The sequence below is a fragment of the Phaethon lepturus genome, unplaced genomic scaffold (genome assembly GCF_000687285.1).
Source record: "Phaethon lepturus isolate BGI_N335 unplaced genomic scaffold, ASM68728v1 scaffold40036, whole genome shotgun sequence".
Classification (NCBI taxonomy): domain Eukaryota; kingdom Metazoa; phylum Chordata; class Aves; order Phaethontiformes; family Phaethontidae; genus Phaethon; species Phaethon lepturus.
The window spans coordinates 2,618-19,515 of NW_010549086.1; the positions used below are offsets into that span (position 1 = coordinate 2,618).

Consider the following 16,898-nt stretch of genomic DNA (forward strand, 5'->3'; position numbering starts at 1 on the left):
CTTGCAAGATCAATCTCTTCTTCCTGCAAAATCTATTTTTGTGTGTTACTTTCTATGCAGGATAAGATTTAGTGCAGCATTGGTGGGTATCTAACAGCCATCACGTCTTCCCTTTTTTGTTTGGTTGAGCTGTTCGTATTTCATATGCTGCAGAAAATAAGGTGGATGTTTTTTTAAGAGGGATAAATATTTCCATTTACTGCAGGAATGTTCAGCAAGATGAGTAAGTTGTTATGAACTTTAGTCATGTGTATTAGTCTTAGAGCTGGGAAGTCAGAGCAGACCTACTTACTCAAATTTTGGGGGATATTAGTTTTCATGGCAATCTAAGATCAGAAGCTTCAAAAAACTCCCCAGTAGTTATAGGATTGCACTGCAAATACTGAGAATGCCATAATGATGGGAAGGAGAGTCCCCTTGCTGGGTTGTTCATGTGGGCCGTGGTCAGCCCTCTCCTGGGAATTATGGCCCCAACAGTCTGCTGGATTTTGGGAAGAGAAAAATAGAATGACACTGTTGATATTATTAGTGGTATTGCTTTGGACTTGGGTTCATCCCACTTAGGTGGAGGTTTCGGTCCCCACAGTGAGATGCCCCTCTGGGAGGTGGGTGCGAGATGCCAAATCGCCCTTGGGCAGATGCCACCCTCTTGTCACTGCGTGGAAAACTTGTCAGAACTGCCATCTCCTCTGGGACATCCCTGTTTCAGTGTGGTGATGCCAACTCTGGCACTCCTGGGTTGTGGCTGAGGATCACAGCAGCTTGTGCTGGATGCTGCGTGACAAATGGAACCAAGCAGGCTTTTCCGACAGTGTTCATTCCAGAGCTTCAGATGAGTGATGCCACTTGGCATAGTCTTTTGCCGTGCAAAAAGCTCTGATCTGAGATCAGCAGGATGTGGTCTGTCACATCAGGAGCAGAGTGTGCATGTTGGTGTGAGCCCAGTGGTGCTGTGGTGGGAATGGAGCAGGGTGAGTGCCAGACTTGGTCCACTGGTGTATGAATCCCAGTTGCACTCCAGAGCAGCACCCCTTGTGCTGCAGAAACTGAGACCAGCAAATGCTCAGTTCAGGCCTCGGGCAGCTTTGTTTTAAATCAGTGTGAAATACTTAAGCAGTTTAAGTTCTCGATTATTTAGGGTTTTTAAAATGTTTTTATTGCCTGTTTGAAACAGGACAGTTTGGAAGTGTTCCACAGGGGAACATTTTTAGATCTTTTTTTTTCCCCCATAAGTTCTTCCCTCAATTTTTCCTTTTCCACTGGGACGTTTTGTGTCAGGTTTGGTGGAAGGAGCCTGCCTGCCTGGCACGGTGCTGCCCCACTCACATATGGGAGGCCAAGCAGAGAAGCACTACCTGCCCCAGCCCTGCAGCAAGGCAAGGCTTAGGTGCTCACTGGGCTTGCTGGCCCTGCACAGCTGCATGTGGCAGTCTTGCGTTGCTGTCTGGTGGTACTGGTTCAGCCCTGGGCGGCTGTGGCATGGTGACATTCAGAGCCCTTCCCTTCGCCAGGTCTCTGGGCCTGTGTCCATCTGCTGTGGGTTTTAAATGTGCTTGGGAATCACTGGGGAGTGACTCATCTGTGTCGTCCTTGGCTGTGGGAATGACAGCAAGTACAGTGTCACCAGTGTTCATGGCCAAGGGCCTTTCTTTGCTCAGGCACTGCTATTTATCTTGCTTTGAGAGGCTTATCATTGCTGTGGAGAGGCCAAGATTAAGCTTGCTCAGGGATAGATTGGCCAAGTGAGAGACGTTTCCTTGCAGAGTGGTGAGTCAGCTCTCTGCGCTTGTTGAACTCAGCAGGTCTGTGACAGTTGTCATTCCTTTTCCTGCGATAAAGCAGGGGAAGAGAATGGGCAGGATCTGTGCAACCACGTCCTTGCTCGTGCTTCAGCTGCAGCTGTGACTGTCTCCTCCCTGCCCTGCCCCAGGACGGGGTGGCTGCCGCAACAGACTGACCTGAACCACAGAGTTTGGTTTTGGCTTCTAACTGCAATCACTTTCTCTTCCTCTCCCCACTGGTAATTTTGTCACCGCTGCTGACCCCTTCGCTGGCCTGTAGTTCCTTCCCACTCCACCTCGTGACGGTTGTTCCAAGGCACGGGCGCAAGCAGAGACAATGGTGGGGCTGGGCCTGGCAGGGATGTGGACTCAAGGGCCAGCTGGGATCTGGGCACCCCTGGCTAGTCTGGTGCTGAGCTGGCTGTTGCTTTGCTGGATCTCTGTGTGTGGGAGGGAGAGGGGCCTGGTAAGAAAGAAGGTTTTACCCAGGTTTGTGTTCCTTAGGGCTGTGTGGCTGCAGCGACCCAGGCTTGTGTGAAAAGCGCAGGTCTCACGCCATGCTTCCCTCCTGTGTGAGTTTGCTGCCTCTGCACCAGGTCCTGGTGCAGGGACAGCCACCTCCGGAGCTGGGAGGCCTGGAGCCATGCTCCTGCAGCCCTTCACTCGGGTCCTTCCCTTCTCCCATGATGGTGCCGTGTGCTGGCAAAGAGCCTGCTGAGCACACAGCGGCCAACCACGTGCCAGGGACCGGAGCAAGTAATGGTGGTGTAACCAATACCTTGGACTCCCTTCTCTGTGCTTGGAAGTCTTTTGCAATGGGAAGTTCAGTAAAGACACAAAGGAGCTGTTAATTGCTTGTGGTTTGTTGCATAAAATTATGCTTATTTTATTTGCATGACCATACAGCTCACTCAGTGCTATCGTCTATGTCTTTTAAATTTTAAGTTTAAACCCATTCAAGCTTCCTGCTCTATCCAAGGACCTCCTGAAACCTTGAAATCCCCAGACTTCCACCTTCAGTACAGATTTCCCTCTAGAGACCTCTCCTAATTGCACTTGGAGCGGGAGGGTGGACTGGAGATCTCCAGAGGTGGCTTCCAACCAACACTTTTGTGGCCCCATGAACTTGAAGGCTCGCTCTGCAGCAAAGCTGTGGCAGGGCTGCATAACTGGCTTCCTTCCGTGTGTCTGAGTGGGCATTACCAGCCTGTTTGGAAAGGGTATATTTAAGCAGAAACATTGTGTTGCTGCTGTGGTGGGACTGAAGCTTGTAAGCATGGGGAGGCCAGTAGTATTACCGCAATGTTATGGATGACTTACGTCTGTTTTTATTGCTGGAAGCCAGACTTTTGAACAGAATTAAAACCAAGCCCAATTGTTAGAGCAGCAATTGGTATTTTCCCTCTATTGCTCATTTAAACAGCCAGTTATTTAAAGATGAGCTTAAAACCAATCCTGCTGTTGTTCTAATTCAATATCTTTGGTCCCTGTGTCTTTCAGTCCAAGTCAGAAATTTTTTAGTCCCAGATATGGTTAAAATTGGGTGTTTGTCTTCTCCTGAGAGGTAGGGGAGAAGCGTGGGCTGTCCTGGACTGCAAGGAGCTGTGGCAGGCTCAGCGATGTGCAGTAGACCTCTTGCGTTAGGTTGCAAAAGGCTCTGAATGCTACTGTACAGCAGCAGAGCTGTGGCTTTTGACCTGCGCAGTCCCAGAGCTCACTGCGTTCCTGGAGGAGTGCAAAGTGTTCCCTAAGGAAGAATCTTTCTCACAGTTGTCAGTCGTTACTGTGATGCTGGCTTGAGAGAAGGCAGGGAACAAAGACTGTGAATGAGCTGGGTGTTTATTATGTGGTCTGGTTCTTCCCAGAATTCTGGACTTTCCTGGTTTGTCAGGAGAAATTATATTGTTTTTAATTAGATTGTGGGAGTTGTGGCTTCTGCAGGCTTGGTTGTGTTACTAGTCCTGTCTGCAGCTGAACAGAAGCTGGAACACAAGTACAGATAGTTGATTAAGGCAGATTCTAGAAATGCTCATACTTTACTGAAGATGACAAGACTTTTCTTCTTTGGGATGTAGAAATGTTGGTGATAAGGGACCTCTGGAGGTCTCTAGTCCAGCCCCTATTTGGAACAGGGCTGTACCCAGACATAGGTCAGGTCAGCTATGGTTTTATCAAAACGAGCCTTGAAAACCTTAAGGGACATCTCCCGCCTCTCCGGATATCTTTCCAGTGCTGCACCATCTGCCTAGTAAAGAGGTTTTTATCCTCGTGTCCAGTTTGAACCTCTTAAGCTGCAACTCATGGCTATTGCCTATCGTTACACCATCTGCTGCTTTAGATGAGGAAACTGCTGCATCAGAGAGGTGAAATGAGTTTTTTTATATTGCATGCAGCATCATATTTCTCTCTGAACTGCCAGCAGTGGGCATTGAACTGGCAGCTTCTGGCTGTTTTCTGAGCTCTGCAGAAAGGCTCAGGAGAAAAACATGGGGTTGTTGATTACTTTTGTGATTCTTATATTCTCTTGGGGTTCTTTCTCCTGTTCAGGCTTGCATCAGATCTCACAGAACAAGGTGGCAGTGCTGCTCCTGGCTGGAGGACAAGGAACTCGCCTGGGAGTGAGCTATCCCAAGGGCATGTACAACGTGGGCTTGCCCAGTGGCAAGACCTTGTATCAGATCCAAGCAGAAAGAATCCGCAAAGTGGAGCAGCTTGCTGGCCAGAGATACCACTGCAAGTGTGCCATCCCCTGGTAGGTGACCTGGAGCCACAGACCCACTGTGCGGGGGTCTTTGCATTGCAGTCTTGCCTATGTTGTCTTGTAGAAGCACTTTGCTGGGTGCTGTAGAGAGACAAGTCGGGGAGAGCCTTTTGTTGGCAGGATCTGCAATGCTAGCGGCTGGAGGAGGGTGTCCAGGGGTGGGAAGTGGCGTGTCCATGTTTGCAGACTTGAGGGACCGAGCGATGCCCTTGAATCACTGCCACTACTCTAACTGTTGTATCATGCTGTCTTTTCAAGCACAGTCCCTGACAACACTGATGAACAGCATTTTTCAGTGCCTGTTTCAGATGCCCCACAAGAGATTTCATCCATTTGTGCCATGCTTTTTCAGGTTCCTGCACAGAGGAAGAGATTGCCTAGAGCTCACCTTCCAAGACCCTCTACCTCCCGTTGCCTGCAATTTCTGCCCCAGAAAAAAAAATTGCCCTCAGAGTAGTAAATGCTTGTCAGGGTCCATTTTCAGGCCATCTCCTGCTGTTGTTGTTTACAGCTGGCTGCTGTCTCTCCTGGCTGCTTCTAGGTTTCAAAAGCCTTCAAAAGAGACTAGCTCTGGGCAAGGTGCAAAATATGAATTCCCTATGGGATGCGGTGGGTGAGAGAGGAAGGTGCTGCAGCATGCTTCTGAGAATGTTCCATGCTTCTGGAAGCCAGCATGGGTTATTTGCAGGATGCAACATCTGCTGATAATGTTTACAGTTCCTTTTCCTGGGCTGAGGCGGTAGTTGGCTGCTACAGTACACCAGAGGCCAGGCTATGCTGTCTGCAAAAAAGTAAATCAGGGGGTGTGTGAGGTCCAGGCTCTCCTGTGCAAGGGATTGATTCCCCTGGCGTGCTGGCAGAAGACCCTGTATACCTATGCCAATAGTTGTTGAAGTGCTTGACAGGTAGATGATGAAGATGGCTCTCAGCCACTGTTGAAGAAGGAAGATAGTGGAGGGAGAGACAGCAGCAATGAGGAGCTGGAAGGAGAGGAGAAAATAGAGAAATTTAAGAGAAAAACAAATCACACAACCAACATTTGAAAATGCTGCTGTTCGCCTTGGCACAGAAGAGGTGCTGGCAGACTGAGCTGCTGGGGATTCACAGCTCATTCTCCACCTCATGCTGGTCAGTGCTTCTTTAGACACTCAGCATCAGTTTGAATCTAGGTTGAACAAGGCTGTTGTACTGTCCTTTACCTTGTTTTCCAGCTCATGTGGATATCCAGAGGTCATTCACATTTAGGGAAGGGGTCTTCTGTCCTGGCTGGAGCTAAGCCTGTGGGTAGGATTGTGCATGAGACCCTGTGCAGCCTTCGTGTGGGATGAGTTCTGGAGGAGAGCTCTCCTGCTTAGTTGCGCACTGCAGGATACTGTAGTGTCTCTCATTTAACACTCTTTCCTTCCTTTTGTGTTCCATTTGTAGTTTCAAATTTTGCTTGTGCTTTTCTTGCTCATTGCTCAGCACTCATTCCTACCCAGGTACATCATGACAAGTGAGTTCACGCTGGGGCCGACAGAGGAGTTCTTTGTAGAACACGACTACTTCAACCTGGATAAATCCAATGTGGTCATGTTTGAACAGAGGATGCTGCCCGCTGTCACCTTTGACGGGAAGGCCATCTTGGAGGAGAAGGGGAAAATTGCTATGGCTCCAGGTACCCCACTGTTCACTCTTACATGGTACAGTAACGTCATATGCATTGATAATTGCTACCAGCCATCAGCCAGCCTTGGCACACAGAACAGTCTTTGAAGGTCAGTGTTAATGCCTCTGATTAGTGTGGGAGGGTTCAGTTAAATGTTTCAGGCTGGTAATCAAGACTGTAGCAATCTCTGTTTAGTTCTTGCTGCGGATTTGCCCAGAGCCCATGGTTTTTATCAAAGCCTGGGAGTATTGGCAGGATTAGGAGTGGTACAGCTGCAGGTTAGGAACTGTGCATCGGCAGGGCTGTGCATGAGGTCCACTGGGGTGCTGACTCTCGGGTGTGAAGCTGTCGGGAGCTGGGCTCCAGTTCAAGGCTGATAGCTGGAAATGGGTGAAGAAGCAGCATGAAGATTAAATTCTTTTCCAAAATGATCGCAATGTCTCACCTAGTAGAGTTCTCCTTTTACCATGTCCAGGTTAAGAGAGCTGATGAAGGCAGCCTGCTCAGGGCCTTGTTGCAGTGATGCGGTTTTGCGGCTGCAGAGTGGTTTTCCTGAGCTGACAGGGGAGGAGTCATGAAAGGGTGATGAATAAATGTGCAGGTGTCTTTTGTGCAGCTGCAGTTCAAGCCTTTAAAAAGGCATTGGGAAGTTGCGGAGGGAAGATAAACAGAGAATAAGATCTATTTTAGTCTTTTTCTGCAAGCTGAATTTTAAATATGCTTTTTCTCTGCACTGCAAAAACACTACAAAGTCACTAACTAACCGGGGCTTTCACTTCTCTCTTGAATTGTAGATGGCAATGGTGGCTTATACCGTGCTTTGGTGGATAATAAGATCTTGGATGACATGAAGCAGCGTGGAATCCAGTATGTCCATGTATACTGTGTGGACAATATCCTCGTGAAAATGGCAGATCCAGTCTTCATAGGTTTCTGTGTTTCCAAAGGGGCAGATTGCGGTGCCAAGGTGAGGCCGTGCTAATGCTGAGCCATTTCCCCACAGGGAGTTAAGGTCTGATTACACTTGGAAGCTGGTGGCTAGGGTGAGCTTAGATGAACCAGGGTATCCAGACCTCTGTCCACCAGCAGCTTGCTCCAAGCACATTTAGAGGAGCTGCTTGCTGCCTGCATTGCATTTAGAATCCCTACCTGCGGGTGTCCTCCTCCGCTCAAATAAATTTCAATTAGAGCAGGGACTGTAACTGCACAGGAAACTACAAATGGAAATTGCTTCCCCTTTATGCCCTGCCCTTTCTACAAAGGCGCCTGGGCTATCTGAAAGCCATATTGAACTGGGTTGTGTTTTATAAATGCATCTTTAAGTCTAATGGAGGCATTCCTTATGCCCCACTGTGGAAGATGGGGAAAGCCAAACCAGCCTGGTTTTGTCACCCTAAAGCAGCAGATGCTTGAGGAGAGATTTATATTACTTTAATCACTAACACTGTTCATGCAAACAGGGAGCTGAAGGCTAGCAACTGCAAACATTTTTTATTTAATGCCAGGTCCTTGATAAAAGTGCCCCACAGTATGCCAATTTCTTTTAACTGGTTTGTCTTCTGTGCAGCTGTGCAATTAAGTGGTCGAGTACTGGGTTTTATGACCAGTTGTTGGGCAAAATGTGCCTCCAGGCTCCTCTGTACACCCAGCACTGCCGTGCCCGTGCTCCTGGAGGATCATTTGTACATGGGAGTTGGAATAGTGCTAGGATTTTCTTCCTCCTTGTCATAGCCCTCTGTCCTGTGGCTGCAGGTGGTGGAGAAGGCCTACCCCACAGAGCCTGTTGGGGTGGTGTGCTGTGTGGATGGCGTTTACCAGGTGGTGGAGTACAGTGAGGTCAGCCTGGAGACTGCACAGCAGCAAAGCCCTGATGGGGGATTGATGTACAGCACTGGCAATATCTGCAACCATTTCTTCACAGTTGAGTTCCTGGAGATGGTGGCCCAGTAAGTTCCAGCAGATCTGCTAGGCCACTGTGCAGCCCAGAAATGCCTCCAAGAGTGGTTGTTCCCATTTCCCACTCTGTAATTTCAGTTGTGCGTACCTCCTGCTCTGCTCTTCACTTCCCCTCTTCTCCAAACAGTTCAAAACAGCTGTGTCCACTTTCTGACAGCCCCAGCATGCCCTTCAGGCCTTACCCAATGGAGAGGTTGCATGCTTTGCCGGTAGTTAAATCAACCAAGATACACCAGTGCATGACCTTCCTGGGCCTGCAAGGGCAAGCAGCCACATGGCTGCAGCATGGTCAGTGATTCAGCCCCACACAGGATTTTCAGTGGGAATGTCACCCATGCCATCCCTTGGGACAATAGAGGTTGGGGGAGAGGGTGAAGCTGGAGGAAGACTCTGCACCTTGGTGTTGGGAGATGGGGATCTGATGCTGGGCATTCAGTGGGAAGCCATACACCTTCCCAAAGAGCTTGAATCCACCTTTGTGTGAGGGATCTGCTCTGCTCCATTGTAATCCTGGTCAGATAACAATTTGGGTTACTTTTTTTTTAATCTCTGCCTGCAATTTCAGCTGGATGGTAGGTCCTTCCTCTCTTCTTGCTTTATCCTCTCATGTCCCACTGGTGCAGGGAGTGCTGCTGGCTGGGCTGCTCTGCTCAGTGAGATGTTTCCTGGATGTGACTGGAATCAGTTTGGAGAGAGCAACACCCACAGCAGTTGAGAGATGACCCAGAGCCGTAATAAGCCGTCTGCTTCACAGAAGCGTACTACTTTTTTTCTAACTGGGCGTGAAGTAAATTAACTTGTTTCTCCTCCTTTTGCAGGAAATACGAGCCGCAGCTGAGGCATCACGTAGCCATAAAGAAGGTGCCCTACATTGACGAGGAGGGAAATCTGGTAAAACCACTAAAACCGAACGGGATAAAGCTGGAGAAGTTTGTGTTTGATGTGTTCCAGTTCTCTAAGTTAGTGGCAGACATGATTTTTTTTTTTTTCCTCTTCTTCTCAATGTTTGTTTGATTGTAGGTTGTGACATGCCTTGCATGTGGTTTGTGGGTGTCTTGTTAGAAAGGTTGTTGGATCTACACCAAGCTCCACACAACAGTAATGTTGCAGGCTCCGAGAGGTGCGGTCACAGGGTGGTTGGCAGCACCCGGGCTTGCTCTGACTGTGCTCCCAGAACTGTTCGTTCTGCTGAGGATGTCTTGGCTGACCCAGCCTCTGCCAGCGCTGTGAAAGAAAGAAGGAAATAGAGTGCAAAGCCAACATTTAATACAAGCCCATGATGGAGTATTCAAACTTGCAGAAATCGGGTCTTTCTGGATTGTGGCTTCCATGGCAACTGCAGCTCTGGTTATGTTTTTGGTGCATGTTACGCCAGGGCTCAGCTCACAGCCTTTGTGCTAAGAAAACAGGTTGCTTAAGTACTGTGGGGCCAAGTTACTGTTGCTGTGGGAACTGTCCGTGTTGACTTGCAGAGCTGTAAAACGTAGCTCAGAGCAATGTGCCATAGTGTTAGCACAGTTAGGGGTGCTTTGTGTTTAGGGAATGTGGGAATTTAATAGTTTAGGAATTTAGCATAAGTGTTCTTATAAAACCTATTTCCAAAGCCTTGAATTCAGCAGTAAAGATTCTATTTTAGGCTTAAATAAATGGCAAAAAGAGACCTCAGGCAAACCGAATAATCTTTGTTTGGAGATAGTATTTATGTTTTTAGAGGGTTTACTTCAGGGTAGAGAGCTCGAGGTTTGAGCCAGTCTCTGTTTCCTGACATGCATTCAGTGAAGAAGTATCATACCAAAGGCAAAACCAGTGTGATGGAAACAGTGCCGAGTTCTGAGCTTTGAAGGACTCATTTGCAAACAGTGATTCCTTGGGCTTTTTTAGTAACACTGCAAAAGCAGCTTGGCAGCTGCTTTTCACATGTGAAATGCAGAAACGCACAGATGCATTTTTATTTGCATTCCATTTCTGGTAAACAGCTGCACTTAACATTCAACTCCGAATCCTCCCATATCACTTATTCATCCCTGGGAACTGGTGTCCTCAGTTGATCCTTGACTACAGATTCCCAGGTGGAGTGGCCATTTCTTGGAGCAGGGGTGTGGTGCTCTGAAGCGAGCTGCACAGCTGGGTGCTGTGTCCAAGCTTTAGGCATCACTGCTGCTCTCCATCCTGCCATGCTCTTAGCCAAGACTTTTTGTCCATGAGCCTCCTAGTGCCTGGAGAGGTTTCTGTGGGATGTCTGCAGAACTGTTGCTTTTCCCTCTCACCTGTGCACAGCTCTGGAGGGTCATGAGGCTGCTGTTATGTTCCCAAAGAAACTGGGCTGCTTCTTGTGTTTTTCCATCATACAGGCTGGTGGTACTTTGCTCTTCAGATGGGAGGTGGGCTTTCCTTACCTTTTGTAAGGTAAAGAAGACTGCCCCAGGCTGCATACATCACTGCTCCCTAAAATAATACATGAGCCTTTCCCTATAAAAGTTGTTGCATCAACAGGGCTGATGGCTAGCTTTGTTTTTCACTATCACTGTTTTCTCCCCTTTGCTGGTAGGAATTTCGTGGCATTTGAAGTTTTGAGAGAAGAGGAGTTCTCGCCACTAAAAAATGCAGACACAGCTGACAAAGACACTCCTACCACTGCTCGGCAAGCTCTCATGGCCCAGCATTATCGCTGGGCTGTCAAGGCTGGGGCCAGGTTTCTGGATGAAAATGGTTGCAGGATACCAGAGAAACTCAGGTACAAACCTCTGTGACCTTTTCCACAGCTTCTCTGCCTGTGGCTGCCCAACCTTGCCAGCTAGCTAATGGCATGTACTGTGTTCTACAAAACCAGGTATTAGTTTGATCACAGGGTGGCTTGACATGATTTTCATTCAGCTGGTCTTTTCTGAACATTTAGAGTAATTAATATTACAGCTCCTGCTCCATTAGTGATTGTGAGTGCTGTAGACAGTAACAGTCAGTGCTCTGGGCTTTATCTCTGGCAGAGATTCTTTCTCCTGGGGTTGTAAGTTGACTGCTCCTATAGGAGCTCATTTGGCAGGGGCAACTTTTTCCGTCGTTCAGGATTTAGCCAGTCCAAGGAATTGTAATTTGTAGTCCTCACCAGCTTTTCTGAATATAGCCCCAGTGCTTAAAGCCCAGCAAGATTCTCAGGTGGGCTTAAGGATCAGCTGTTACAGCAATTACCAATTCAGATACTTCCTCCATAAAATGTGTTCGAATAATGTCTGGTGCATGTGAATATAACAAATGTCTTATCCTTCTGGATATCCTATTCTTGATGAGCTTTCAAAGAAGGTGCACTGTTTTTTAAGCATAGCAATAAGCTAAACCTGTGTTCTCTTCTCTAGTCTCTCAGGAACTGAAGATCCTCCAGCTGTGTGTGAGATTTCTCCATTAGTGTCTTACTTTGGAGAGGTGAGAATAACTGTCTATGGAGGTATTTTTAAGAGTGTGAAGGTATGCATCTGACCCCCTTCCAAAGATGGGGGATTTCTTTAGCCTGGGCTTGCTGAGAAATGTTACCATTTCAATGTTACCCAGATCAAGGGAACTAGGACTTGGGCTCTGTGTTATGTTCGTGGTTCCACTATGGTTTACTCTTCAGCAGTTTGTTCACTCTCAGTTTTAGCCATCTGTAAAATGAGATTTGCAACGAGGCTGCAACAGTTTCTTTAAGACTCACAAGTACTTTGAGATCTTCGGAATTAGAAGTGCAGAATATTCAAATTACAAAATCCATGGGGTCACTCTATCCGGTTGTATGCTAATTTGTGCCCGTCTCCTACAGTGAGTGAATACTGAATGAGAAGCGTATGCGAAGTGGTATGCGCATTGACTTTAGAGAAACCACATTGCAGAACAGATTTCTGGAGTTTGTCCCTCTGAAAATAGTTGATCCTGGGAAAGCTGCTTCCATTTAGTAGTGAGAAGAGGAGCTTCCCTGTGTTGGACAGACAGGGCGAGAAATAGTGAATTGCAGGAGGATATGTGGGCGCTGTGCGGAAAGGTGTTTATAAAACTTTACATCTTCGCTAGGTTTCTGCGTGCAGGTAGCAAACTCATTGCAATCGATGTGTTGTAAGAACAAAATGAAAACAAGGCAATTTAAGTTGATTTTTCTTTGCTAGGATTCTAACGTGAGTTAAGGACACACCTTCCCATGCCTGCCCCTCCCCAGGAAGCTTGTTCCTGAGTTCCATTGTTTCGTGGTTCATTGGTGCCTCTCCTTCATTGATCCCAGGCTTGGGGATGAAACACTTTCCATCTCTGTCACGAGGGAAGCTGTTGCTGTTGTCTGTCCTTCCCATGACCTCTTAACTTTGGGTAGTCAGTTGTTCTTTGAGGATGTTACGTAGATTTAAAAATAGTGCAGGTACCCAGTCTTATGCATTTGCAACCTAACGGTACTATTTTCATACATTCTCAGGGTCTGGAGGTGTACATGAAGAACAAAGACTTCCCTTCTCCCTTTGTGCTTGATGAAAACAAAGTGGAAATGCTAGGAAATTCTTGAAGAGGAGGGAGGCCTTTCCCCTCAAATCAGATAACTGTCTGTCAGACCCATTATGAGAACTGACATTACTAAAATGTCAGCTATGAAGTCTGCTATAAAAAAGTTGCCGCTTTGGATCGATGCCAAATCCTTGCAGTAGTTGTATTTACACACACGTACGTGCTCACCGGTTCTGTTTGGTAACTTTGAAGGCTGTGCCTTTTGTCTCAGTCTGTTTTGTAGACTTGGATGTGAATGAAGATTAATACCTTCTGGATACCAAACAGATTTTATATTTCCTATTTGCTGTGCATATGAATATGTAAAAGAGCCAGTCAGAGCCTTAATAAATCAATTTTGCATTTAAGAAGATTAAATCTTTCCAGTGCCTTGTTAGGTATCTTGTTTGTGCTGGTGGGGTTGGGGTTTCTTTTGTTTTTGTTTTTAAATTGTATGCACAGCTGAAGAACTAGTTTGATCTGTCTTTGCTCCAGTCCTGTGCTGATTAGAAGATCCAATTCAGCAATTGCATCCTCTAACCAGATCATACAGAGCAGTCTGCTGCAGGTAGGGATGCTGCTCTGTGTTAAGTGTTGCTTGAGCTTTGGACTCTAAAGCAGAACAGACTAGTTTGCATGTCTAGGCTTGCTGGTGCCATTCCAAGAAAAAATAAGTAAGTATGCAGCTTAGACTGATTGCTCTTTACAGCTGTAGTGACCTTTTTTTTTTAATTTAAAAAAAAAAAGGATGAGAAATTTTTTTCACAATAACCCTCTTCTCTTCCTCTTTGTAACAAACATTTGTTTTACTTTTCATTTTTCTGTTTCATGTATACCATATCTCTCAAAGGGGATTCTTAAAGTACCTGCAAGTAATGAGGAACAAATCCTGATGGTAGAATTTAACGCTTAACAAAACAAACAAAAAACCCCCTTAATACCAGCATAACCAGCATACACAGTATTTTACCAGCCTCTGCTTCTACAGTTTCTGGCCGGGTACTTTTCCAGCACTCTTTCACTTACAAAATAATTTTTTAGATGCCTTCCTTTACATTTTGGTTAGTAATATAATTAAAAGATAAGTGTTAGCTAATTAGAATGCTAATTGCCAGAACGCATGTAGCATGTGAACTCAGCCCTGGCCAAGGGATCCCAGGGTGGCCGTGATCCACAAATGATTGTTCCTGTTCAGCCTTTGGATGCTGCCCTGATGAGCTCGTGCCAGGTGGGCACCTGCCAGCTGCAGAACCTGCGTTGAACACCCCAAAGTCATTTCACCCTTCATGAGGATGCTTCACGTGCACTGCTTGAGGAGCACTCTATACTTTTCCCCTAAATTAGGTGTTAAGGAAGGTGGTGAGGAAGATGCCTCATCTAGGATGTTGTTATTTCATGCATCTGCTTCTACTGAGGAATTGCTGATGCTATTAAGCATAAATCTTTTAAATGACTTATGTGGCTTTCTGTCATTCCTGACATGAAGCTGTTATACAAAATGTTGGGGAAGTAGAAAAATGGCTTTGGGAGTAAATATAGTTTGTAAGTAGGCTCATGTTTTCCAAAGAAAGCATATAATTATCAATGGCAGAGTTTTCAGGTATAAAGTGTATCTGCATGCGCATAAGTCATGAGCCTTTTGCACATGCAAACCAGCTAATGACAGTTCTGATTACCTCATTTTGCATGTGCAGCCAGTAATGCCCATTTTTAGTATAAATTAAGCATTTGTCCTTGATGCTCAATTCTGTAGTTTTTTTCACACAGTGTTTTATGGGTCATTCCATTCCTGACAGTCAAGTTTTATATCTGAGAACAAATAGTGTTGTATCTTTTGTGAGTATTGCTTGTCGATTCAGGCACATGCTCATTTTAAATTGTACTGTGCTATGAAGAAAGGATTTTTCTTTTCCTCTTTCTAAAGTGCTTTCTCTTTTGAAACTTCGTTTCCTGTGTGCTTTAATCATGTGTACACTGAGCTGCTGACATGGTTTTCGGAGGAGAAGCTGAATTAGAATGCTAAATGCAGTGTCTGTTGGGTTTTTTTCCCCATGACTCCTCACATTTTAAACTGGAATATAGAAAGAATTTTGAGAGAACTTTAAAGAAAAAATACTTTGTCACATACAGAATGGATTAATTCTAGTATGCATTATGAAATGAAAAAAGTACCTGAAAGAAATGGAGGTCCTGTAGTACTCCAGAAACTTTTGGATACCTAAGCATTTTTATAATAAAGATGTTACTGTGATTTCTATGTGTCTGTGTTTCTTGTTCATGAGGAAAATACACCTGGTGTCTTTGTCCCTACATGTCATGGGTGTTATCACCACAGCTGCAGGACACTGAGACAGTGTCACTGATGGCATGGCTGGAGGCTGCAGTGCCCACACTTCAGATGTACAGGGGCATGTGGAACTCAGCAGAGAGTAATTTCTGAAGTGGTTTGACATTGTGGGATGCATTTAATCAGAAAACAGAACTCTGTTCTTGCCTGCAATCCTGATCCCCCCCAAGCTTTTCAACTGGGTTTACTGAGGGGAGGGAGTTCAGTTGTGGGTGGTATGTGGTATGTATCTAAAGTAGATTTGAGTGATCTGGATCCGAGTCGGGCTTTTGCAGCTGTTGTGTGGGTAATGAGTGCTCACTATAATGCAACTTTTGTTTGGCTTCCTATTGACAGGCACTTTTTAAGCAGGGCTCTATTGATAGAACAATCAGTAGGGGAAGTTAGTAATTTTTCAGAAATGACAGATTGTCCTCTTTTGGGGGTTTAGTGCTGAACCCAGCAAAGGTCAGAAGTAGATACTCTTCTCTCCTTACCTGTTTCACCCCATGTTTCTCTCTTGGCATCCATGTGAAGGCTGATGTGATTTCTAATGTGTTTTTAAGCTCCATGAATCAGTAGTTTCTTGTCATAGTGAAATAAATACTAAAAATGAATGCATGCTTCTGTTAAATAGTTCCTCTGCTTGTTTATGTGGAGTGTTCATACCTACTAGAATTGTTTGCTTGTGTAGTTTTTTTTAGTCATTAAATGCTCAGAAAACCACCAAGTTTTCAGTTTTTTCTGGAAATCTAGTGTGAGGCGGATTCCAAGTAAAAAGGCTGAAATGATGCATTTTAACTGAATAGTTAGGCACAGCTGAAGTGCCAGCACTTAAAGCAGTGCTTCAACACTTTCTTTTTTCCTGTTGGGCTATAAACCTGATCTAGAAGTAATGGTTATTACAAAACCAGTCATGTTGTGGCTCTGAATGTGTACATCACTAAACAGCTCTCTTCCTTATGCCTCTACGCCCACTGACAAGGTCCCTCCTTCTCCCCAGTGAGGATGCAGAGAACCATTTGCACAGGCAGTGATGAAGAGCTGAGGGTCTGTGGAGAAACAGATGAGGGAAAGGAGTTGTGTGGGACAAGTGGATCCGGCTGAGTACCAAAATTCAGTGCCAGATCTTATGGAAGGGTTTATTTACACAACTGTTTAATTTGCTTTTGACCCTCTCACAGATTTCAGTTGACGACTCTCAGGCCTGTGTTCCCATGTTGTCTGCCCAGGACTGGGTGCCTGTGATGTCAGCTGTCAAATGTGTCTCTGGGGTTCACACTGGTAGGTGATAACGATGTTAGACAGCTCTTCTCTGTCCTCTGGGAGTCAGCAGTTGTTCAGGGTTTTCCCTCGCTGTACTCAACTTTCCTGGTGAGCTGGCAGCAGGAGCAACGGTGTCTGTGGTGCATCCTCCTCTTGTTGGGGCGCAGCGTCTTCTGGTGCGTGGCTGGTGCCATGGCCTTACCAGAGCACGGTTCTCCAAGCTGGATGGGAGCTGCACCTTCCTGAGCTCAACTGATGGGAGTGCACAGGCCCTTCTGTTAATTGTCATTGAGTTGTTTTTCCTGACGACCTTCCACATGCACATTTCCATTCATGTTTCTTTCATGCCAGTATTTCTGTTACTGCTCTTTATCACATAATGTCACAATACAGAAAAAAGGTGAATGCTTCCTGGCTCTCCTTACCTCTCATTTCCTGCCCAGGCAGCTGAAGCAGGGCAGGGCCTGGCTACGTGGTGAGAGTAGGTAAAGTCAAGGCCAGCAAGGGGAAAGAGCGAAAGAAACTCAGCCCCAAAACGCTACCAACCCTCTGCCCGAAAGAGATGCCCGTACCAGGATGACTGGTGGCTTTGCTCGGACTTGGAACAAGCCCGCGCCGAGAGCTGCATCCCCCCCCCGTGGCACCCTCGGCGAGTGGTGTGGGTGG

At 46.2% G+C, this 16,898-nt stretch overlaps 1 protein-coding gene across 1 annotated transcript; it reads left to right on the forward strand.

Annotated features, from left to right (window-relative positions):
- Positions 1–2,818: 2,818 nt before the first annotated feature.
- Positions 2,819–12,764, forward strand: UAP1L1 (UDP-N-acetylglucosamine pyrophosphorylase 1 like 1; the record flags this gene model as incomplete). Its single annotated transcript, XM_010290165.1, has 9 exons — positions 2,819–2,879; positions 4,323–4,533; positions 6,024–6,199; positions 6,985–7,157; positions 7,943–8,136; positions 8,965–9,105; positions 10,695–10,880; positions 11,497–11,563; positions 12,576–12,764. Coding segments are annotated over 9 exons (1,296 nt in total), but the record flags the coding sequence as incomplete, so codon positions are not given.
- Positions 12,765–16,898: the final 4,134 nt, after the last annotated feature.